General features: G+C 39.7%; 1 protein-coding gene across 1 annotated transcript; it reads right to left on the bottom strand.

Annotated features, from left to right (window-relative positions):
* Positions 1–1,030: 1,030 nt before the first annotated feature.
* Positions 1,031–24,076, bottom strand: LOC132655340 (STAM-binding protein-like). The gene is made up of 11 exons (XM_060388332.1): positions 23,917–24,076; positions 23,598–23,713; positions 11,219–11,424; positions 10,075–10,153; positions 9,725–9,817; positions 9,032–9,329; positions 7,561–7,685; positions 6,677–6,814; positions 3,485–3,597; positions 2,433–2,532; positions 1,031–1,087 (listed from the first exon to the last, which is right to left on the bottom strand). The coding sequence occupies exons 1-11, from the start codon at positions 24,074–24,076 to the stop codon at positions 1,031–1,033; spliced, it is 1,485 nt and encodes a 494-aa protein (XP_060244315.1).
* Positions 24,077–25,328: the final 1,252 nt, after the last annotated feature.

Genomic DNA, 25,328 nt, shown 5'->3' with positions numbered 1-25,328 from the left:
ACAGATGGCTAGAGGGCAGTATAAGAACACATCCAACAAATATCATGACATCATGGCTTCAACAGAAACACCAAAAGTCAAAGGATATGCTAATTGATCAGAAATACAGGAAAATTATCTCAAATTTATTCTTATCCAGTTATTAGAGGCACATAAAGAGGAAAAGAATGGAGCTCTCAAATAAATACATGAAAATATAGCTAAACAAGTAGAGGTACATATAGCGCCATATAAAAAGGATTAAACAGCAACAACAAAATAGAGGCCATCCTGGAAAGACAGGAATCCACATTCACACAGATAAAGGAAATAGTGCAAGACATGAAAACAGAATTAGAATCAGTAAAGAAAACACAAACAGAGAAAGCCCTGCAGCTGGAGAACTTAGAGAAAAGATCAGGAAGCACAAAGGTGAGCATCACCAACAGAATACAAGAGATGGAAGACAGAATCTCAGGTGCTGAAGATACACTTGGAGAAATTCATACATCTCTCAAAGAAAAAGTAAAATAGGAAAAGTTTCAAACACAAAAGAGGCAAGAAATCAAGGATGCCATGAAAACACAAAATCTAAGAAAAATAGGAGTAGATGAAAAAGGAGATTCCAGGCTCCAAGGTCCAGAAAATATTTTCAAGAAAATCATAGAAGAAATTTTTTTCTAACTTAAGAAACAGGTGTCCATAAACTTATAGAAGGTCTACAGAACAACAAATAGACTAGACCAGAAAAGAAACTCCTCATGTCATATAATAGTCAAAACACTAAATCTACAGAACAAAGAATGAACACAGTGTTCATCCATACACACATTGTGAACATACATGACATACATGTAACATATATTACATAAAGTAAAGTACATGACATGAGTTGAAAATACACACAGATATGCCTCCACTCTATGAATACATATCTGTGTGTTCCTCACATACACAAAATACATGCACACACACACGCGCACACACACACACACACACACACACACACATACAAATAGGTTCCAACAGATGTTGGTTAGTGGGATTATACTCATCGTAAATCAGTGATCATCACTGTGGTGTTCTTGGTGGTGACATGGCCACAGTTCTGCAATTGAAGAAAAGTAAATAGGGTCAAAACATGGAAAAGTCCTGTTTGAAACAACTTATACTTCTAATTTTATACCAAAGAATGGCTCTTCTGACCAAGTCTAGACCATTTAACCTTGGTAGTCATGGAGAATCTTGAACTTATCCTCCTGCCATTTGCTCCCAGAGCTGTGCCATCATGGCATATTTCAGGAATGCTGCAAGTTGCATCCAGGGCCTTGTGCTTGAAACACAAGCTCTTGGCCGATTCAGCCATGTCCCCAGACATAAGCCTTTAATATGAGAAGCTCTCTGGAGGTCATTAGTTCATATGTTAGAGGTGAGATTGTGAGGTCAGTGAAATATATGGACAAAGGTCTGGGAGCCAGTAATCCTCATAGACAGAGTCAGTGTCTACCCATATATCTTTGGACATGTTTTCCAGAGCCTTTATTAAAAGGAACCAGTAATCTTGGAGCTGTGATAATAACCATATAATAGTCCTTGAGGGTATTCATATATAAAACAAAGTCACAAGGATTAATCAATACAACCCCAGAATCTTAAACCTCATTGGATCTCTATGGATTTATCTCTGGATCTTATATACTTTATGAGGTGGGTTCTTGTCCTTTCACTATGTTGCTTCATTTCCTATAAATGTAAACTCTGTGGAAGGGTCCAGGCTGATAAAAAGTGCCATAATCTCATTGACTTGAGGCTGATCTGACATGGAGATCAATCTGATAATATTGATGTGATATCACTAAACACAACATGGGAGAAGAAACCACCTCCCTAGGCAAGTGAGAACCCTAATACCTAGGCAGAATCCCAGGATAAAAGATGCTTTATTTATCTATCTTACATGGCCTTTCCTTTCTACAGATCTCTAACTGAAACTTAGTAACTGATACTGGTGAAGAACAAGGTAACATGTAATAAGCATTGCTTAAACTAATGGATTCCATACTCTGTCTGTTACTTCTTTTTCCCATGATACTGGAGATAGAATCCAGGGTCTCACTCATGCTGACCTCACACTCTCACCCTGATGTACACCCCAGTTCTCCTTCCATTTTTCTCTCAAGAACCCTGGAAAGTACATTGTATTAAAATCAACAGATATGAGGTAAAAGGATCAGTAAGGGTCAATACCCTCATAGAACATAAATGACCAGGTTTAAATGGGAGAAAATTTATCTTCACTGCCCACTGATTTCTAATTACATAGTTATTATGGATGTTTAGGGATGTGACCAATGATGCTGAACTTCCAAGTAGATCAGAAAAGATGAGAAACCTTATCAGCTCTATGTCCTTGCTCAGACCATGGTCTTGATCCATTGTACAAAGATACATACACTGAAGAGAGGAGTGTCCTCTCTATGAGGATGGAACCCCCTCATGGAACAGCAGGAAATTTCATTTATCCCAGTAGGTGTCAGTGAGAAAATTCCAATTCTGAAATGAAAAAGCAGACTCAGTCAAGTAGATATGCCCCTAGGTATCTTCCCTCCTTCTATCCACCTTTCTCTCATCTTTGCTTCCTTCTTTAATTTTTATTTTCTGTTTCCTCTCCTCTCTTATATCTCTCTCCCTTTTACTCTTTTACTCTCTCTTCTCAACCCTCCTCCTATCACTTTTCTCTGTACAACTCTTCTTCCCATTTTTAGAACCTGTGAACCTCCGCCTACTTCGATTCAAACTATCACTGTCATCTTTATCCTTCTAGACATTGTCCTCCTGGTGCTATTCCTAATCATTATACTCTTCTTCTTCTTTCTTTTTTCCTTTCTCCTTTACTCATTCTTCTTTCTTTTTTCTTTTTCCTGCTAGTTCTCATACTCCTACTCTTGCCTTTGTATGTCTATGTCCCCCTATTTCTATCTCTCTCTCATTCTGAATATCGTTATTTCACCTTAACTAAAGTGGGCAGAGGGATTCAACAGTAGAAATGAGTAGGAAGAAGAACCAAGTAAAGTATTAGGTCTATTTAGATCGATAATGTGACGAAAAAGGGACAAAAATTCGAAATTCAGAGTCTTCTTATCACTATGGGAAAACATCCAAGGTATGTATATATTATACCAAGGGAAACAGGATATTTTAATGCTTTTCCAATACTAGATCTGCTGAGGAATTCACCAAAACTTGACATTAGGAATGAAAAGAGAGGACAGTCATGTAGAATGTTTGGTTTAAAATTTCAACCTCAGTCTTTTGAGGTTACTTCTTGATAGTTTGTCCTAGAAAATCAGCAGTGATATCAACATATTTTTAGGAGTAGCTAGCATTAATTAGAATGTTGCTCGTAATTGAACAGTAATCAGTTAAGACCGTCTATAGATAAATTTTAAATAATTTCAGCCATGGAAACATTTTGCTCTTACAGATCTGAATCTTACACACTCACTCTTTGTATTTGGGGGCACACACAACTGCGATGGACTCAGGCAGCATCTGCTGGTAGCAAAAGTGGGTGTGTAGGTCCACACTTGATAAGAATGCTCTCTGGGTTGGATGGGTCTATGAAAACAAAAGAAGACAAGAATTGCAAGTGAGCATAGTCAGTCAGGTCTGATTCACCAAGATAAGCAAGCCCAACTAACTTCAACAATTGGCCCCTACTAAGATTCCTCAAATCATTCCAGAGAAACACTCATCTGCTAGGTGGAGAAGGAAGAAGGGACAATTTGCTTTGTCCTCCTAACACACAAAACCCAAAAGACTCTAAGTATCTCTCTATCACTTTTAGCTGCTCCCTCACTGAGAACAAAACTCTTTTATTCATCCATGCTTATTTATACCAAATGTCTAAAGGGTAACTATTTCAAGTTTTGACAGTCTGTTTCTCTGCTGCAAATAGCAGACAGAGTCTTTCCTCATCAACCTTTTGTATGAACACTAATAATATTGGTTCAACAATCTCTCTGGGTCTTCAGATGTCTGCCTTCACTCCTGCTCTGAACCCCATGTGATTACCCCCTATGTGAAGAGGAGTCCCTTCTGCCCTTCAGATGTGGTACTGTACTAATGTTCCTTGATTTACCCCTCTTTCCTTTTCTTCCCTCCCCTTTTTAACTGGATCAACAGTATAAAAACACATCAGGCAACTGCAGGGCAGAGTGGGGATAAATCCTGTAGATAGTAAGCCAAGGAAAGCAGGGGTAAAAGTTATGTATTTAAACATTGCATTTCAGGTAATGTTGGCATGGTGGGAGTCACATGTAGGATGTGATCACTAATGAAATCCAGAAATAGATGGTGAAAGTGAAATTCAATCTGGATGAAGGAAAAAATTGGAACTAGACTCCTGGTAGGTTCCTGTTTCCTTCTCTAAGTTGTGTATGTACATCATATTTATTCAAGTAGCTATTGAACTGTGCTATTCATGTATGTACATTCACAAGTTAGCTATATTTTAAATATCACTCATTGGAAAATATAAAGTGAAGTCAAACAAAAAGTAAAAACAAGAAAATCAACATCAATAAGATAAAACCATGTTCATACCACCGACAGTTCCCTCAAGTGTCAGTACTCTCTTAACCAAGTTCTGTCAAGAGCAGGCTCATAATTCTCCAAGAATCTAGGAATCAGATGCATGCCTTAGTAATACATTGATAACAGATTCCAAAAATAACCATAAACTTCATCAGATGACTTTTGTTTTGAGGCACAGTCTTACTCTCAGCTCAGGTTGGTTCTGAAGTCACCATCCAGTAGCCTCATCTTCCTGAGTGGTAAAATTCCATGAGAGTGCCAATGTACTCAGATTTCTAAGAATCTGCTAAACCCTGAAGTCTCTACCTATCGTGGCCTAAAATTCATTAGCCAATATGGTCAAAACCCTAGCAGGAGATATGAATACTCTGCCTGCTGGAGCCTGTCTGTGAGTCACTTGCAGAATTAATTCTTCAACACTCCTTGCTGTGTGGCTTTGAAGAACCGCATAACCAGTATTCATGCAACATTGTTGCTGTTTCATCACTCACTATGTTCCGTGTTCTCCTTGTTTGACCTCCATCTCACCTGCCAGGGAATAGATTCTCTTGCAGCCAGCTCTCCCCCATTTACCACATTTCCAAGGCCAATTCCATGCAGAAGCCTCTAAGGTCCCTCCCCTGGTTTCTTCTGGCTTCTCAAAACTTCCTTCCAATGGCCTTATCGATGCCGTAAATTTCACACAGTAAGAATTATCTCCAATTCCAATCTCAGTCCTTCTCTAAAAGCCCTATTGATCCTTATGAGAGGATCACTGCTATCACAATGAGCCCAGCTAAAAGCCTGCTTTGTCCCAGACACATCAGCCTCTGGTCCTCATTCCTTGGATCTCTAAATCTCACTCTACCTCAACAGATTGCTACCACCCGCTCATTGGATGTTAGCAGCTCCCAAACCTTAACTGATCTTCACATTTCAATCAGCCTTGTATCTTCTTCATTTTTACTTGTGGTCTATGGGTTTAGTCCTGAAATCGTTTTACCCAGAATAACCCAAACAGTTCTCCCTCTACTCAAAAATCACCACTATTTTTTTCTGCCACCAAAGACAATGGAGATCACAGCTTTGATAGGTCAAATCAACAAATGCACGTTATATTTTTCTGATACCAAACACCAATCCCAACCAACAGAACTGTTCAATGATGCAGGAGCACAGTGTAGGTATTCAAAGTTGACCCCTCTCCTATGAACCCATTCTGGCCAATGTTTACAAGTCATTATAAATCACGTCAAGTCGGCCCTTCTTCTCTGAAACTCACAGGGACTCAGATTAACATCCTGAAAAATGTAGTCCAAAATGCCTCCTCTGAATTGGTACTAGGTTTTATGTGATCATCCATTTGTGTTACAAGCTAGACACAAAGGGCCAAATTTTGATTATTACATATTATGTTATTGATTTAGGCAAAATAGTAAGAATTTGTATTGAACTGAAAATCATGAAGCCACAGGAGACTGCTTCAGAAATCTCAACTTCTCACCTTCTGAGTGTAAGTATATGTGATAGCTTAAAACCTAGAAATAAAACCATGTGATTGTGGCTTACACCTTTCAATATTCCAAGAAAAGCTTCTTGTTCTCTGAGCTTCAGTACTTGATAATGAGAGAATCATTAAGAAGAAATCTCTAGGCAAGTTGCTGTGTTTGCTTGAAAATCAACAGAAGTATGCTCAGCAAGGGCAAACACTTGAAAACCTCACAGGTATGATCTCTTTGGGTGTGTTAAAAGAAAGTACTTCTTCATAAATACAAAATACAATCATTACAAGTAACTCTCTTGTATTATTTAAAATACTGTAATTTATAATTTTGTGGGGACATGATCCCTGTACCATGTTCTCATACACCTGAAGCAAGGTACTTTTCTTGACCTAGACTCTCAAGGTATGGGGACTTTGTAGACTTGCTTTGATTAAAAGGTAAAATTAAAAAAAATACAATAGGAAATGGTCCTATGACTAACCCTGAACACTATTGACTGCATGTTTAAACAGAAGAATGAAATGGAGTGTGTAGACTCTGTGCAGAGAAAGATTTAGGTAGGATGTTTCTAAGAGAGAAAAAAGAGACCCTTGTCAACAGGGAGGTTATTTGCTTACATGAATCCACCCTAAGGTGAGAAGCCCCAGTTCTTCTTGGATAAAAAACAGTTCCTCTTCATTGGTGGCATAGCAATAGTCAGGGCCTCCTTCCTGGAGGGGTATGACTATGTGCGTGATATGGTATTCCTCTCCTACCTGACAAGACAAAATAACTTATTAAAATATTCTAGAAGTCTCAATCCCACTAGTTCATAACATAAGTAAGTAATCCCTCACCCAAGTGAATGACCTTTACTGTTCTCCCTCCCCTCAGCGTTTCACAATCTTGGGGGCTCTTGTAGGTTCTGTATAAAGGAACAGATGCTGAGATGACCCTGAGATATCCCTCCTGGCACATCCTAGGCCTAGACTCCTGCCTGCAGAACTCAATATGTCTGCTCAGGAAGCTGAGGTGTTTATAATTTATATTCCAAGGTTTACCAGAGTAAGTGCTCAGACAAGGTACCAAAAGGAATTAAGTCCTCCTTTTCCTTTTAGAATTAGTCACCACACATGTCTATATGCCCCATTCCTGCCTATCTGTCTGTCTGTATGCTGGCCTGCTTTCTTTGCCTTCAAGAAAATGTCTCATTCTCCCTGTGAAGTTGGTTTGAACTTGTAGGAAGCCTACAGCCTCAGTTTGGAAGTAACAGGAATTAAGAGCATTAGCAATCATTACAATGAAAATTTCTAACTATAACATTGAAACAAATGGTTCAAGGAATTCTGAAAAGCAAACAAATACAAAGTCATCAAATTCAAGGTTTCCAGGCCTTGTCACCCACAGTTCCTACTGTCTGGTGAAGTCTATGAACAAAGACACTAGATATGTTCTCTGAGAGTCATGGGAAGATAAGGGGAAGAAACAACCTCAGATCAGGAAGGATTTTTCATAATTTTACCATGGATCCGCACAAAACACCACAGGTCTCAATTTTCTTCTTAGTGTTCTTCCTTGCAGACTTTAGAAATTTCTCACATAAATCGTGAGGGAGGATCACAGGACGTAGACTTCTGACTTTCTGAACTGCAATGGAAAAGAGAGAAAAGTCTTAGGCAACAGGGCCTGCTGTTCATTAGCAAAATTCATCTTGAGAGCCTGGGAGAGAAATGAAATGTCATTGAGATTCTCTCCATGAGTCCTTCCCCATAATGGAATCCCAAAGTTAGCCGGGTTTTGTTTCTCTAGGCTCTGGGTACAGTTGAGTGGGAGCTGGGACCATGGACTTTATAGCCAGCTTGAGTGGATGGAGCAATAGTTTTGAATGTGACTGTGAGATGAGTGTAATTGGACCATGCAAGCCAAAGACTGAGACCATAGACAAGGAAATGCAACATTCTCTGTGGTGGTGCTCAGTGCTCCAGACTTCAGACACCTGTCCACCAGCATGTGCAAACTTTACTAGTGAGCCCTAGACTCACACCTGTGTGGCTGAGTCAGATGCAATGGGGACAGTTAGGTTTCAGACCGTACAGAAGTGCACCTGCCCTCCAGTTTTTCCCAGCATCTGTCCAACTGCCCTATGCTTTCCAGCCCAGGGATAGAGGCTTCTCCTCACCATATAATCTAGACATTTAGGTTCCCTTATCCCTCTTTATCTTCTCACTCTACTCTCTTTGTATCATTCCTTCCCTTCTTTTCCTCACCATTTCTTCATTCTCTCTCTGTGCATGCTTTTCACTTTCTCTCTCCCTTCTTCCTTAGTATTGCATCCAAAAGCTTCTCCTAATAAATCTGCATTTCTATACTATAACTTCATCTTGCAATTAGCTCATTCCTGTGTTTAAATGGGAAACCAATTCCACACAAGTCTTTTCCAAGTCAGAAACTTGTTGTTACTTGCCTGTGCTTTCCTCTGGGCCATTTTCCCCAGGCTGCTCTGCAGATGTTGATGTGCTTGGGGTGACAACCTTAGCATTCTCCTCGCTTGAACACTGCTGTGTTGGGCTGGAGATTTGTGTTGGTACTGAGGAAGGTTGAGCTTCCTTTGCTGTTACTGTTCTACATCCTTCTTCCCAACTTCTGTTTTCTTTAGGTCCATAAAATGGAAAAAATGGAAAAGAGAGTCAACTGGAACATCCTAATTTATTTATTTAATTGTTTATCTATTTATTTATTTTTAATGTTAATTACTGTTTATTTATTTTATATCCTATCTGTAGCCTTCCTCATTTCCTCCCAATCCTACTCTCCCTCCCTCATCTGCTCCCTGCCCCTCTATAAGTTGACTGATAGGGGAGGGCCTACTCCCCTTCCATCTGACCCAGCTTATCAAGTCTCTTCAGGACTGGCTGCAGTGTCCTCCTCTGTTACCTAGCAAGGCTGCTCTTCCCTCGGGGCATGGGTGGGAGGTCAAAACGCCAGCCATTTACCTGTGCTTTTCTCTGTGTCATTTTCCCCAGGCCCTTTGGCAGATGATGATGTGCTTGGAGTGACAAACTTAGTATTATTCTCTACTGCACACTGCTGTGGTGGGCTGGAGGTTTTGGTTGGTACTGAGGAAGGTTGAGCCTCCTTTGCTGTTGATTGTAGGCCAGGTCCCACTTCTCCAATTTTCTTTTCTTTAAGTCCATAAAATGGATCAAATGAAATAGTGCAAGAACTGGAACATCCTGGTTTTATGTCCTCCCAGAAGGCTGCCTGCTCTGCTGCTTCCTCCTCTTTCTGCTTCTACAGGAAAAGGATTTAGGCAAATACTTGAAATCTCAGAAGTCTTGTCATCACAGAGATGAACAAAACTTAATTCTGTTCATGTCTGATATCTCATAAGCGGATCAATAAATCTTATGTGGTGGAAATAAGCCAGCACCTCCTTACTCAGTTCCTATATGGCTGTCTTTAGTAATAGCTAAGTCTCAGTCTTCTCTACACTCCATCCATCTTTGTGTGTGTGTGTGTGTGTGTATGTGTGTGTTGGCTAGTATGGAAGCAAGTACATTTATGTGCAAATGACTGTGGAGCTTATTCATTGACTCACACACTCTAATGGAAAATAACAAGACAATCCAAGGAGAGGAGGAATAGCTACCATATACTCCCACTGTCTCTGTCCTCCTCATACTGACCATCTCCATTAGGTGTTTTTCATATTCCCTGTTATATTTGCTTAGGAGTTTCATCTTTAGAGTCTCAGCCCTGTCAAAAACGATGTTTAGGATCTGAAATACAAAATCAAAATGGAAAATTAGAATAGTTCTAATGTGAGAATAAAGGGGAATAAAACAAGTTGGGAAAAGCAGCAGTAACTCATGTACAGCTTGAACGCTATTCCCAGGCATCCCTCTTGTCTCTACTGCTCTGTTGAGGCAGTATCTGACCCCTTTTCCACCAAGTGTCAGGATCTCTGGATTTTCTCTGAGTAACTCCAGCTTGCTCTGGCAATATTTGTTCATCAGCTTAGGCAACAAAGACCCACCTTGATGAAATTCGATCTTCTTCCATGCGCATCCCTTTTTTGGAATTTTGGGCCAATGTTCAGTTTTTCCAAATATAATCTGAAGGAATAAAGGAGAGTGAGTGAGAAGTACAAAAAATGTTGACATGTTTAAATTAGGCCCAGAGAAAATTTGACCTCTGCATGCAGGATTTCAGAAGATCCTAGAGTTCACAGAAGGGCACCCTGAAAGCCAGTATCAGTTTCCATCACAGTGTGTGGAAAGATATGTGCCATTACTGTAATATTAAACTGGCACATTCAACAAATATCAGCTGTTGAGAAGAATAACTAAACTGTTTGTCATATTGGCAATAAGGAGACAGCACATAATTAGGGTTAATAAACTACCAGATCCTTGAGGATACTCTACATGGTATCAAAAAAGAGGCTGAGATTCATAACCAAACTTTGGGCAGAGTGTAGGAAATATTTTAAGGAAGGGGGAGATAGAAAGACCAAGAGGAGCCAGGAACTCCTCAAGGAGAGAGAAAATATCTGGGCATATGGATCTTTTCTGAGAGTGATTCTCTAGCCAAAGACCATTCATGGAGCTAACCTACAAACCCTGTCTAGATGTAGCCCATTGCAGCTCAGTGACCAAGTGAGTTCCCTAATCATGGGAACAGGAACTGCCTCTGACATGAACTCAGTGGCTGGCCTTTGATGACCTCCCATGAGGGGAGTGCAGCCTTACCAGGCCACAGAGGAAGTGAATGCAACTACTCCTGATGAGACCTAATAGACTTAGATCAAATGGAAGGGGAGGAGGACCTCCCCAATCAGTGGACTGGGGGAGGAACATGGGTGAAGAAGAGGGAGGGAGGGTGAGATTGGAAAGGGACCAGAGAGGGGGCTACAGCTGGGAATCAAAGAGAATAAAATGTAATTAATAAAAAGAATTTTAAAGAACTCCTACTCATGAAGTTCTTTACTTATGAGCACAGAACCTTTCATCTTTGTGTCTTTGAATAGGGAAGAAAAAATTGTGTATGAACTGCCAGAAATATGATTAAAACCTGACATTGTCAAATTCAGTAACTGTCAGCAAATGTGACAAACATGAACAGGAGAGGAGCATAAGTTAGACAACAGTCCCAGAAAAGGAGATAGAAATTGTTCTCACGTGAGGAATTTATGATAGAGAATAAAGGCTGCTTCTTCTTTTCCACATTCATCCAGGTCAGCTGCCATTTTGAAGAAGTCATCTCTCAGGCTCATGTAAGAAGCCTTGGAAAATTTTTTGTTGATTTTGATGTCCTGCCCTAGAGCACTTAAGATCTGGAACCGCTCTTGGGGAGATAGACTGACATCATCGTGTCTGAGGATGGTCTAAGACAAAAGAGGAGACAGGAAACATCAAAACCCATCTCCTGCCATCCTTCCATCCTGCTGTGCCAGCTAGCTAGTACACAATGTTTGCTTGTATGTGCTTGTGTGTGTGTGTGTGTGTGTGTGTGTGCCACATGCATGTGTGCCAGCTTCTGTGACAAACCTCTCCCTAAGGAAATTTGAACAAATAAAATATCATTTGTTGTGATTCACCTCAATAAATTTAGTAAACAGGCATAGCATGGGATTACCTTAATATGGTAGTAAAGTGGAAGACTCCGGACCTAGGATCTTTGTGCCCCTTGAAAACACAATGCAAAGGAGCAACAGAAGCAGCATGTAACTTAAAAACGGGTCCTTACAAACAGCCTGTTTATTGAGATTTGCACCATGACTTTACATAGCTGTTGGTATAATGTTGTTTTGGAATGTATATCATCTTGTTCATTCAAATGCTGATTTCTCTACTCCACTATCTGGTTTCAATCAGTAAGGACACCACAATGTAATACTCACCTCTGTCAAGTTTGTATAAACATGTCACCATTTATTCTGTGTTGTCAATAAAACAACCACCCATTGCAGTGCAATGAGGAGAATAGGGTGAGACACCCTGGTCCCGAGGGCACAGGAAGGAAGCAGGAGGGTAGGGGCAGAGGTGAGCAGGAGAGAACTTAGAACCACGTGGAGAGATGAACAGACCTAAAATATTACTAAAAGCTTTTAGTAGGTTTATTCTATGTTATATGTCTATATGAGTGAGAATATACCGTGTGTCTTTCTGCTTCTGGGACAGCTCACTCAGGAAGATCCTTTCCAGGTCCCACCACTTACCTACAAATTTCATGATTTCCTTATTTTTCATTACAGAGTAATACTCTGTTGTGTAGATGTACCATAATATCTGCAAAGGATAAACCTAGTAAAATCTGTACATCTAAAGAAACTAATCAAGAAAGAGGACCCTGACTAAAATGTTCAATCCCCATCCTGAAAAGCAAAGAGGATGGACATCAGAAGAAGAAGAAAACAGGAAACAACCTAGAAACCTGTCACAGAGGGCCTCTGAAAGGCTCTGCCCTGCAGACTATCAAAGCAAACGCTGAGACTTATGGCCAACTGTTGAGCAGAATGCATGGAATCTTATTTAAGAAGTGGGAAATAGTAAGAGCTAGAGAGGACAGGAAGCCCACAAGGAGAGTAAAAGGACCAGAAATTTGAACATAGGGTTCTTTCCAGAGACTTATACTCCAACCAAGGAACATGCATGGAGAAAACCTAGAACCCCTGCACAGATGTAGCTCATGGCAGTTTAGTGTCCAAGTGGGTTACATAGTAATGGGAAGAGGGACTGCCTCTGACATAATCTGATTGGCCTGCTCTTTGATCACCTCCCCCTGATGGGGGAGCAGCCTTACCAAGCCACAGAAGATGACAATGCAGCCACTCCTGATATGATCTGATAGATTAAGATCAGAAGGAAGGAGAGGAGGACCTCCCTTATCATTGGACTTGGGGAGGGTCATGTGTGCAGATGGGGGAGAGAGGGAGGGAGGGGCTGGGAGGGAAGGAGGGAAGGGCTTATGGGGGGATACAGAATGAATAAATTGTAATTAATAAAATAAAATTTAAAAATAGGACTAAAAGCAAGGATAATGGGTAAAACTGAGTGGTAGGAAACTATACAGGTTTGGAGATTTATATTGGAGTAACCATTGTCCATCATTGTGCTCTAGGTTAATTAGGTAAATCTTAGTCTCTGTGTGGTGATTTGGGTATTCAGAAGGTTTAGGAATAACACTGCTTAACTGAAATTCATATCAATAGTAAATATTAAATACCTACAAAACAGAGCTGAGTGGTTTTGCACACATTGGAGGATTGTACATACAGATAAAACCAGCACTCACCAGAGACTTCTCACTCATTCAGAGACTCACTCACTCAGAGACTTCTCCTGATATTACCAAGACAATTAGGGAGCACCTGAGCTTGGAGGAACCCATATCCATGTATTCTATAAATCAACCGCAGCTAAAAGCACAAGGCTTTGGGATTGGGTGTTCCCTGTAATGTAAGTAGTATATATGATTCTCAAATCTTCAAGAACATCTGAGTGACAATGAGGAATGAAAACTCAGTTCCTGCTGTTGAAGGACTTTGGGAACCAAGGTTGAGAAGCAGCAGAAAGAAACATAACTTTGAATACTGTCAGCACCTTGGACTACAGCTTTGCACAATCCTACCCTGAAAGTTTTCAGGAGAGTCAGGGTGATTGAGAGCAGAAAAGCAAAGTATTCTAAAGACTACCTATTTACAGTATTGACCTCTTTTCTCTATCCCACTGACAGTGTAAAGAAAAGGTGATATGTTATCACTCTAGTTCTTTTGTTTAAACACATCCAAAGACACTAGGGTTTTAAATTTGCCAAATATGATTTCATGTAAATTACCTTTATGGTAAAGTGCAATGAGACTTACCACATTTGTTGTTCCAGTAGTGAAAGGTCCTTTATTATCTAGACATCTCTGATGGTCTGATTGTCTAGGTATCACAAAGTTCCCTCCTGTCAACAGATGAAAACGATTTTAGGAAAGGAGACCTTTGTTTCTCTGGGAATTAATGTTAATATACATTAAACTATATTTAACTTGTTGAAGTAATGACAACTATAGCCACGAAAATACAAGTTTTGTATCCTGCAATTTATTGATTGAGGCAGGATGGTAGTCACAACCTCCACTGAAGAGTGAACACTTAAAAACAATTTTAATTGAAAAGAACAGGAGTAAGTCATTGCTTTTCAAAATGATAAAGTCTTTACAATGAAGTTGGATTCAAGATGGCAGCAGCTACATGCATCCTAAGAACGTTGGAGCAGTTATAAGAAGCCTAATAGACCTATGAAGGCTCAGAGGAGATACACTGCAGCAGAGCACAAGTCTACAGAGAACACATTATCTTCAGAACAAGTAAAAAATGCCATGTCTATGGAGATTATGTTTTGAAAAAGTGGTGACATAAAAATTGAGAAAATAAAGACAGCTGACCAGAGCCCCATGCATCCGGCAAAGAAAAGTGAATCTAGAGCCACAGTAGCTGGCACTGGTGGAGATGGATAAGGGTTCATTTCCTGGATAGGCCTCCTCAAAAGACCTCCACTGTCAGTGTTGTAGCTGGAGGCCATGGTGGTGCCCATGGTGCTTGCTTCATCCAGAAACCATGTGGCAGTGCATGTTCTCTTAGCCTCTATGCCAAAAAGAAGATACAGTTTAGGCATCTGCTTGGGGGTGGGGTCAGGATGAGGCAAGGTTGAACTCAGTTATCTTTAAGGGCCTTGGCACTGAGAATTTGACGTTTCAATGAGTGGATGAAGAACACATATTTGAATTGATGTATTTTTTTTTAATTTATTTTGAGTGTGACACATGGGTAGGAATGTGAATCTAGGAGCAATGGAAAATGAGTGTGATGTTGATTGTATGAAATTCCCACATAAACAATAAAATAATATGTTGACAATTTTTATAATGACCTTTAACGTGGAGAAAAGATTCTATTAAAGGAAGGCTGAGTTTTACTTTGTAAGCCATGCTTTCCAGGTTCTCAATATGTAGCAGAGAATTCTAGCCATGAACTAGTGGCTACCCAGCTACCTCAGACCACCATGAGCTCAGGTGGAACCTCTGAATTAGCAGTCCTGGCACTAGCACTACTTTTAGAGACTTTGTCTGGAGGACCAGAGCAGGAAGCACAGCTGCTCTTGAGACCCACACAGGAAACACAGACCCATTTCACTATCCTATAGGCCCAGTTTTAACTGTAAACACCAGGACCAGGAGGGTTTCTCACTGACCACTGAGTGGGACACAGCTGCCTATCTAGCCAGGTCATCAAGGCAACCCTCCTCACAGAGGGTTGGCAGCACTGGTGTGGAACAGCACCAGCTCTCAAATAGCTCCTTGCCCCTCAGTTCTCCTTTGACATACACTTCTCTCACCATCCCTCTGTTTCAGCCACAACCCAGGAATTCTCTGGTTTCCTTCAACTTTCCCTGCTCTTTTTTTAATTTTTTTAAATTCTTTATTAATTAAACTTTATTCACTTTTTATTCCCCCCTGTGGTTTCCTCCCTCCTCCCGTCCCAATGGCTCCCTTCCTCCACCATCTGTATGCATGTTCTTCCCCAAGTCCACTGATATGGGAGGTCTTCTTTTCCTTCCTTCTGATCTGAGTCTATTAGGTCTCATAAGGAGTGGTTGCATTGTCTTCTTCTGTGGCATGATAATACTGCTTTCCCCTCAAGAGAAGGTCATTAAAGAGCAGGCCAATCAGTTCATGTCAGAAGCAGTCCCTGTTCCTACTACAATGGAACCCACTTGGATACAGAACTGCCATGGGCTATATCTGTGCAGGGGTCCTATGTTATCTCCATGCATAATCCTTGGATGGAGTATCAGTCACAGGAAAGACCCCTGTGAGCCGATTTTTGGTTCTGTTGCTCACCTTGTGGAGTTCCTGTCCTCTCCAGATCCTATTGTTTCCCACTTCTTTCCTAAGAATCCCTGCACTCTGCCCAAAGGTTGCCCATAAGTCTCAGCATCTGCATTGATAGTCTGCAGGGCAGAGCCTTTCAGAGGTCCCCTGTGTCAGGCCCCTGACTTGTTCCCTCTTTTCTCCTTCTTCTGATGTCCAGCCTATATGCCTTTCTGGATAAGAATTGATCATTTCAGCAAGAGTCCTCCCTCTTGATTAGTTTCTTTAGGTGTACAGATTTTAGTAGGTTTATCCTATTTTATAGGTCTATATGAGTGAGTATACACCATGTGTATCTTTCTGCTTCTGGGATAGCTCACTCAGGATGATCTCTTTCAGATCCCTCCATTTACCTGCAAATTTCATGATTTCCTTGTTTTTTTTTTTGTTTTTGTTTTTTTGTTTTTGTTTTTTATTGCTGAGTAATACTCCATTGTGTAGATGTACCACAATTTCTGTATCCATTTCTCCACTGAGGGGCATCTGGGCTGTTTCCAGCTTCTGGCTGCTGGAAATTACAAATAAGGCTGCTACAAACATGGTTGAAAAAATGTCCTTATTGTGTACTTGAGCCTCTTTTGGGTATATGCCTAAACGTCCCTAAGATTTTACCTTACACCAATCAGAATCGCTAAGATAAAAAACTCAAGTGACAACACATGATAGAGAGGTTGTGGAGAAAGGGGAACCCTTCTTCACTGCTGAGGAAATGTAAACTTGTACAACAACTCTGGAAAGCAATGTGGCGTTTCCACAGACAACTAGGAACAACTCTTCCTCAAGATCCAGCTATACCACTCCTAGTCACAATAAGGACATTTTTCCTGCTCTTTAAGACTCAATTCCCCAGGGAACCCTAGACCGTGCCAGCCTATGATATAAAAAAAAAATGTGAAGATACATATAGTGAGTATATGTGTAACTGCTGAGTCAAAAGTCACAACCCTAAGGAATTTCACATCCAAGAACACAGTAGGAGTCCATCTTGTCATTCTGTATATTCCCCTTAATCCCATATCATTTTGAAGCTTCCTAACTTAGGAGGATGTCCAATTCAATAAACATAAAAGATTCATTTCCTACCTGACATTGTCACAGAGATGAACAGGAGTAAAGGGATAGGATCTGGATAAAGAGATGAGATAAAGGTTTGTTGGGTTTCACAAGAAAAAATCTCGTGTGCACAGGATCAGAGATACTGGACACTGAGGAAAGTTTGTTTACTCATCTCCATGGAAACCTCAAGATTCTATCAGGTGCAGATTGGCCGAGAGGGAGAATGATGTCATGAAACAGGTAAAAACCAGTAATAGCTTCATGAGCCATGTATTAAAAGGGACAAGTGGACACCCTGCTTGATAGAAAGGCTGAGCAGCCCTACATGCCTCAATCTGGGCAGCTGAAAGCACACAACTCACAGATAACAGTTCCTGTTTCCAAGACTCTTAGTTCAGGAAAAGTGTCCCATATCAACCAGGGTGTTGTTATCAAAATATATTGCTCTCTGCTAACTGATAGGCCAGTGCCATATTCTTCCATCCACATAGATGCTTCCTTTTGCATTAAATGGGATTGCAAACAAAGACCCACAAACAGATATGCAGAGAGAGACCTTAAAACACACAGCTCTAAATGGGATTTCCTATGAAATTTTTCTTCCCCTCAGAACTCTGGGAACCCTGCATAAGAGGAGGCAGGAAGAGTGTCAGATGTAGAGGAAATGGAGGACACAAGGGAACAAAGCCCTCTGAATCAGGTGGTCAAAACTCATGAGCTCACAGAGTCTGAAACAATTTGCATTGCGCCTACACAGTCCACACCAGGTCCTCTGCAAACATATTATAGCTTTCAGTTTAGTATTTTATGGGACTCTTAAATGTGGGAACAAATGTGCCTTTCATTCTTTGGATTTCTCTTGGGCTTTTTTCCATCTTTTGTTTGGGCTTGCTCCTTTTTGATATGATAGTTTTTGTTTTGTTATGTTGTATTTTATTTTTGTTATCTGTTACAAGATTGTTTTTTTTTAAAGATTTATTTATTATTTATATGGCATTCTGCCTGCACACCAGATCTCATTATAGATGGGTATAAGCCACCATGTGGTTGCTGGGAATTGAACTCAGGACCTCTGGAAGAACAGCCAGTGTTCTTAACCTCTGAGCCATCAATCTCCAAGATTGATTTTTTTTTAATAATGATTGACAATAAAGAAGTGCCTGGATGAGACGAAAGTGAGGAGGAACTGGGTGGAGTTGACAGAGGGGGAAAGAGCAATATGGGAATATTCAATTAGAAAAGAATCTATTTTCAATAAAGGGGCAATGTAAAATAAACTTATTATTTAAAGTGGGCATATGGAGAATTTTGGAGGCTGTAGCTCAATCATGATAGATTTACCTCATATATGAAAAACTCTTGAAGTGATTCCTTAGTTTTGAAGTAAACCACAGGGTTCACACAATTTTTTTACATTGATTAATTTGGACATGGTTCAGATCAGAATATGCTGTCCAGAGGTCTTGATTAGATAATAAATTCCATTTCCACCAATCACCAATGGCTTTTTCCCAATGTTACCTTTGGTAAAAAAATAATGCATTTCCTGCTCTGTTTTTCCTGCTGTGCGTTCACTTTGTACAAATATGCGCAAAACCATACATATCAGTTTCTAACTGTCTGTGAGCCTGGTGTCATGTGAATCTAATTCTAAACCAGAGTGTGCATTCTACAGTTATGCACTGATGGGTTTGTCATTGACAAACCTTGCTGATTGTACTCACTTCAATGTCAGATAAGTGTTTATGGTTACTTACTGATGGCAAATGCTGGTTTTTGAAAGAATGAACTATGATGTACATATCTATCTTCATTTCCACTGCAAAAGGCTATATAGTGTCTCCATATATATATAGTGCAAAAACTGGAATTCCAAGGAACGATGCTCAAGACATGTTTTCAATCCAAAATTGTATTAGAGTTCACTGCGATAACATACAAGGAATATTAACTCAGGAATATAATGTGATTAAGACTCTGAGGATGATATTTTTTTTTCTGATTGTAGCCCCTTCCCTCAACTTCTCCTGGTTCTACTCTCTCTCACTCTTCTACCCTCTCCCCTTTACCTAGTCAAGTGAAAAGGAGAGTTCTCCTGAATTTGAGGACTTTAAACATGTAAATATTTTATTTTCTGTTCCTCTTCTTAAAGGAGAAAACTAAAAATCTGTAGATACAACCTTTTAGAAAGACCCTACTGTTTGAGCTTACAACCCTCCCAGGCTGGATACCCAATCTGAAATCAGCATTAAGGTGCAGGGCACCCTCTCTCCAGCAGCGCCTCCTGCTCTCTGCTTGACATGACACCTGAAACCTGTTACAGATATCAATTAGAAACCTATAGGTTAAACAACTATGAAAATATCTGACAATAATTTTAAATAGATGCTCATAAAACAGAAATGGAATATAATATCTTCCCTAAAGAAGTTAAATAATGATTTATCAATTTTAAAATGTTTAAATGAGATAAGTAGCACACCTGCTAAGACACAATGGAATTTTAAAAAGACTGTTGAATTAGAGCAGCATATAAAGGTCCTAATTTCAAAAAGGAGAGCATGGAATATGTCAAGCTGGGGAAGGGGTTTTGCATGTGTTCATACAAGAGAGAGAAATTATGGGTTCTATCAAAACTAATAAAAATCAGATATGACAAAGAAAGATCCCCTGAAGATTTTGGCTATCCATAGGAAAAGAGAAATCAAGAAGACTAAACAGAACAGGTAACATAAATTGCTGATCTCTTCACATGGAAACAACTCTGAAACTGACATAAAAATGTCTCCAGCCAAAACTTCAACAATACATGGCCAATAAATTCTTGCCTACAATATCCTCAAAATTTATTATGCCACTCTCTTAAATGACATAGATAAAATTGGTTTACAGTTTGGTTTCATCCTGCATATCTCATAATTTTAGTTATAATATTAGGACCAAAAACTGCTTGTGAGAAATTACATGTTTTCACAACAAAAGAACTGGACACCAGAGATGCTGGAACAACCCTGAGAGGAATCATCCTTCCAGCATGCTGAGAAATTGACATATCTGTTCCAGCATCTTGCACTTTCCAGTATTTTGCTTGTTCCAGCTTCAAGTGTTTCAACTGCTGTTTCATATCAAAGCCAGCTCCCAAGAGAGCTTTGAAAAAAGCTACTAATCTCAATTGGTCCAACATCTCAGACTCTTCCAAACAAGATTTCTATTAAGTGTGAAATTTCTCAACATTCATAGACTGGATCACAAATGTTAATTTTTGCTTAATTAACCATTTTTCCCCAATTTCCTTTGGCCCCCTTAACAGGATTACTACATGTACAAAAAATCATCTAGAAGGTATTTATGAGAAGGACATCAATTTTGATTAAAGAGGGTTAAGTAGGTTTTTGGAATATTCTGGGGTTAGGAATGTGTATTTTTATTGGGAGTTGGTTATAAGTTATTTATGATTTTATTCAGAGAAAAAGAAGGTTAAGGTATTAGGTAATGCAAGTTAATTTTTAATCAACTAACAGTCAAGTTTATCAGTCAGGACACTAGTCTAATTTAGCACAGGAGTATACATTCTAGGTTTAACAGATCAATATAACTGCATAAAGATGTCATCTCCTGGCAGCACTCAGCCTACCTCAAATTGGATGATATGCATCAAATAACTTCTATATGGAGATGGCTTCAAATTTGGCAAACCAGCCACTTGGGTAAATAAAATGCCCTCACTTCATAACAGACAGAATTCTGACGAAAATGGGCAAGCTTAAATGCAGGACAAGTCAACTGTCAAACTCTGCCAAGACAGGGTAAGCAAGTCTTAAGCAGTCCCTACTTCATATATATGTCTGTCAAGATACTGAGCCACAGGATGAAGATTATGCTCCAATGTTGTAGAGAGTTTTGAGTGACTGTTCAGGCAAAAATCTGTCTCTGTCAATTTTCTAACTTTTGGAAGCTGCTAACATGAGCTTTCTATTTGTTTAAGTAACTAATTTTATTCCTTCTCAAGTCTCTGGTGGGAATGATGACAAAATATTTATATTTTCACAATTAAGCTAAAGTTGTTTGGAATTTTAAAAAATGTTTTTATACAGGTAATGCCAATAAGAATATAAAATAATTTAAGTATAGAATTCTAAACTTGTCAAGATAGGATAGATAATCAAATACTTCCTCCCAGGTTGCCAAATGAACTGGACATTGCTCATGTGAATCTCACCTAATAGTTTTCATAACTATTCTATAATTATTATTATTATATTGGAAAAAAAGGAGCCTTTCATTGGACATAGAGGGGGAAATGATTGTACAATGTTCTCACGGAATGTATATAATTTACCCTTGTTCATTCAAATGCTGGTTTCTCTACCCTATTACCTGGTTTCAATACAGGTATTGCATTGTGATGCATCACCTATCTCGTTTGTGTAAACATACTACCATGTTCCTCTGTATTGCCAATAAAAACAACCAGCCAATGCTGAGCAATGGTGAAATTAGGGTGGGATATCATGGTCTGGAGTGGGGGAGAAAGAAGTGAATGAGAAGAGAGATCTGAGAAGAGAGGACTGGAAAACATCAGGAGAAATGAACCAGTCCTAACATATGAATAAAAAGCAAGTATAATGTGAATCCCAATGTGTGAAAGGTATACAAATTTGGAGGTTTAGAATGGAGTAATTATTTCCCATCCTTGTGCTCTAGGTTAATTAAATAAGTCTTAGTCTCTGAGTTGTGTTTTGGTTATACAGCTGATTTAGGAATAACTAATATTTAATCAAAATATAAATCAATATTAAATATTAATAATTACCAACAGTGAGGTAACACAGACCTAGATAGACACACAGGCTATATACATTCACTTATAAGCAGATTTTAGTCATATAGTACAGGATAGGCATACTACAATGCCAAGACCCCAAGAAGAAAAGTCCAATAGGCATCTTAGGTTTCTTGTACACACAAGAGTTAGGAGAGTGGGGAGCTCTCTGACATGGACTATATTGCCTGCTTTTTGAACACTTCCCATTGATGAGACTTCCCTACCAGCCCACAGGGGAAGAAGAGGAACTCAATCCTCATATGAATTGATGAGCTGAGGTGTCTGGGTATGGGAGCTCAGGAAAGAGGGGACGTAGGAGGGAGGGTGGGATTGGATGGGAAGAAAACTGGGCCTGGACCGAGATATACATTGAATTAATTTTAAAAAATTACAAAAATTGAATAAAACCAAAGACATCTTGAAATTTCAGGCAAATAGATGGACCTAGAATAGGTCTTCCTTTGTCGGGTAACACAATCCCCAAAAGACATGTATGGTATGTAATCACTTATAATGGGATTTTTTACCATATAGTACAAGATAATCATTCACAAATATAATGAAGCTAAGGAACAAGGAGGACATAGAGAAAGTTGCTTAAACCTCATTCAGAAGGGAAAATAGAATAGACAGGAGAAGTACTTGAAGAGAGGAAACAGGTTATGAAAGAGATCCTAGAGAGAAATGAAGATGGAGCTCAGACATGGGCACAGTTGCTGTGGGAAGACAGAGGGCTTGCAGATAAAAGAGAAACCCTGGATGGAGACATTTCTGTGATAAGCTGGAGACCTAAAACAGTCTAGGCTCCTGGAAGGATGTGGCAATGTCTCTGCATGAAAATTCTAGCAGCAGAACTCATGAAGACTGAAGAGCCTAACCTCTAACAAAAAGGAGTTTCTAGAGGAGGAAGGAAATACATACACACCCTCAATAATTTCAATCAACAATTGACCTCACCTATAAGATTTGTTAAGATAAAAATAGAGCAGAGATTGAGGGAATGCCAAACCAATGTCTGAGACCCATCCCATGGGAGAGAGCCAAACCCTGACTCTATTAATGATACTCTTCTATGCTTGAAAACAAGAGCCCAGGATAGCTCTCCCCTTAGAGGCTCCACAGAGCAGTGGATCCCAACAAATGTTAAGACTCACAACCAAACATCAAGTGGAGAACGGGGAGTCTTGTGGAAGAGTCAGGGGGAAAATAGAAGGAACTGGACAGCCAGGATCTACACAAAAAGACCAATAGTTCCAACTAAAAAAAGGCCAGTGGTGGGGCACTTACAAATACTGAAGAAAGAGCCAAGGACCATGCATGGCCTGGACGTAAGCCCTGTACACAGGTGTAGCCAATGGGCAGCTCTGCTTCATACAGGGACCCTAGTAAGGGAAGCAAGGACTATCTCTGACATGGACCTGATTGCCTGCTTTTTTATTACACCCCTCTAGCAAGGCAGCCTTGCAAGACTACAGGGGAAAAGGTTGTCCTCTCTTAAGCCTTGATGTACTTTGCGGAGTTGAAAGGGGGTGTCTCTCCTTTCTGAGCAATAGGGGAGGGGGATGGAGTAAAGAGGAATGGAGCTACAAACAAAAATGTGAATAAATAAATAAATAAAATATTAAAAAGAAATCTGCAATAAATTTGAGATCTAAACTCTCATCTGAATATGAGATCTAAAAAGTCTCATGTTTAAAAATCCATCTATAGGTAATGTTAATTTGTTACAATATTTAAACTCTTTCTTACAATATACTGTAGAGAAGATCCAGATGGTAGCGACCAGCATGCACCATAAGTGAGGGGCACAGGATCCCAACCTCCGAATGAGTGGAGGGGCAGCTGAAGCCAGAACATCGACATTAAGGGTTCCTAGGAGAAAAGAGAAAACCCATGAGCTGAGACCATTTGGATCCAGATTGCCCTTGCACAAGTCCAAGGACTAAGAGTTGTGAATATTCAATTCCCCTGCACTTCCACTTGACACAAGCACATTCCTCCCTCCTCAGCAGAGGCAAACCACAGCACCCTCTGCTCTAAACACTGGACTCCCTGCTCTGTAATTGAGACAGTACTGGCAGGTCTCTTAATTATGCAGCAGCAAAGGAACACTGTGCACTCCTCATAGGACTGCAGGCAGTTGTTCATGATTCCCATGGCCTCCCAGTAGGCTGCAGTATCGGCTCCCAGGTCTGTTGCAGTGAGGTTGCTGATAGCCCTAACAGGAGCCTCCATGCTCCTTGACTGAGATGACACAAGCAGTTACACTAAGGTCATATCTGAGAGTAGAGAACAGGGGATCCTCTGTGCTTTATGATTAGGCCTCTTAGCAGATAAAATTAAATTCCCATCAAAATACCAACACAATTCTTTACAGACATAGAAAGAATAATTCCCAACTTCAGATGAAAAAACAAAACAAAAAAACAAACAAACAAACAAAAAAACAGAATAGCCAAAAAGTCCTGTACAACAAAAACAGATTATCTGGAAGCATCTCCATCCCTGATCTCTAGCTGTACTACAGAACAATAGTAATAAAAACTGTATTTTACTGACATAGAAACAAAATGGTATATCAATGGAATCAAATAGAAGACCCAGCAATAAACCCACACATCTACAGATACCTGCTTTTTGAAAAACAAGCCAAAACCATACAATGGAAAAAAAGACAGCATCTTTAACAAATGCTGCTGGTCTAACTGGATGTCTACATGTAGAAAATGCAAATAGATCCATATTTATCACCCTGCAAAAAACTAAAGTCCAAGGGGATCAGAGACTCAAACATAAAACCAGACACACTAAACCTCTTAGAATGAAACAGCTCAGCCCCTAAGATCAACCATCAATAAATGGGACCTCATGAAACTGGAAAGCTCCTTTAAACCAAAGGATACTGTCATCAGAATAAGATGACAGCCTACAGACTGGGAAAGGATCCTCAACAACACTATATGTGGCAGAGTGCTAATATTCAGAATATAAGAAGAACTCGAGAAGTTAAAAGCAACAAAACCATTAATCAAATTAAAAAAAATGGAGTACAGAGCTAAACAGAGAATTCTCTGTAGAGGAAAATCGAATGGCAAAGAAACACTTGAAGAAATGTTCAACATCCTTAGTCATCAGGGAAATGCAAAACATAATGACCTTGAGATTTCAACTTACACCTACCAGAATGGCCAAAATCAAAAACTCAAGGGACAATACATGCTGTTGGAGGAAGGGGAATCCTCCTCAACCACTCTGGAGGGAATGTAAACTTGTACAACCACTCTGGAAATCAATATGGTACTTTCTCAGACAATTAGGAATACTGCTTCCTCAAGATCCAGCTATCCCACTCCTAGGCACATATCAAAAATGCTCACACAACAAATTCATTTGCTCAACCATGTTTGTAGCAGTGTTATTCGTAACATTCTGAACCGGGAAACAAACCAGATGCCCCTCAACTGAGGAATGGATACAGAAATTGTGG

Source organism: Meriones unguiculatus, chromosome 7 (genome assembly GCF_030254825.1).
Source record: "Meriones unguiculatus strain TT.TT164.6M chromosome 7, Bangor_MerUng_6.1, whole genome shotgun sequence".
NCBI classification, from domain to species: domain Eukaryota; kingdom Metazoa; phylum Chordata; class Mammalia; order Rodentia; family Muridae; genus Meriones; species Meriones unguiculatus.
This window is presented reverse-complemented; position numbering and strand designations above follow the sequence as displayed.

Coding starts and splice junctions, on each gene's coding strand:
- LOC132655340 (XM_060388332.1), bottom strand. CDS start 24,076: ATGGAGGCTCCTGTTAGGGCTATCAGCAACCTCACTGCAACAGACCTG. Junction 10,154..11,218: donor CTCTATCATAAATTCCTCAC/GTGAGAACAATT, acceptor TTATTCCTTCAG/ATTATATTTGGAAAAACTGA. Junction 3,598..6,676: donor TCACCTTAGGGTGGATTCAT/GTAAGCAAATAA, acceptor TTGTTTTCATAG/ACCCATCCAACCCAGAGAGC.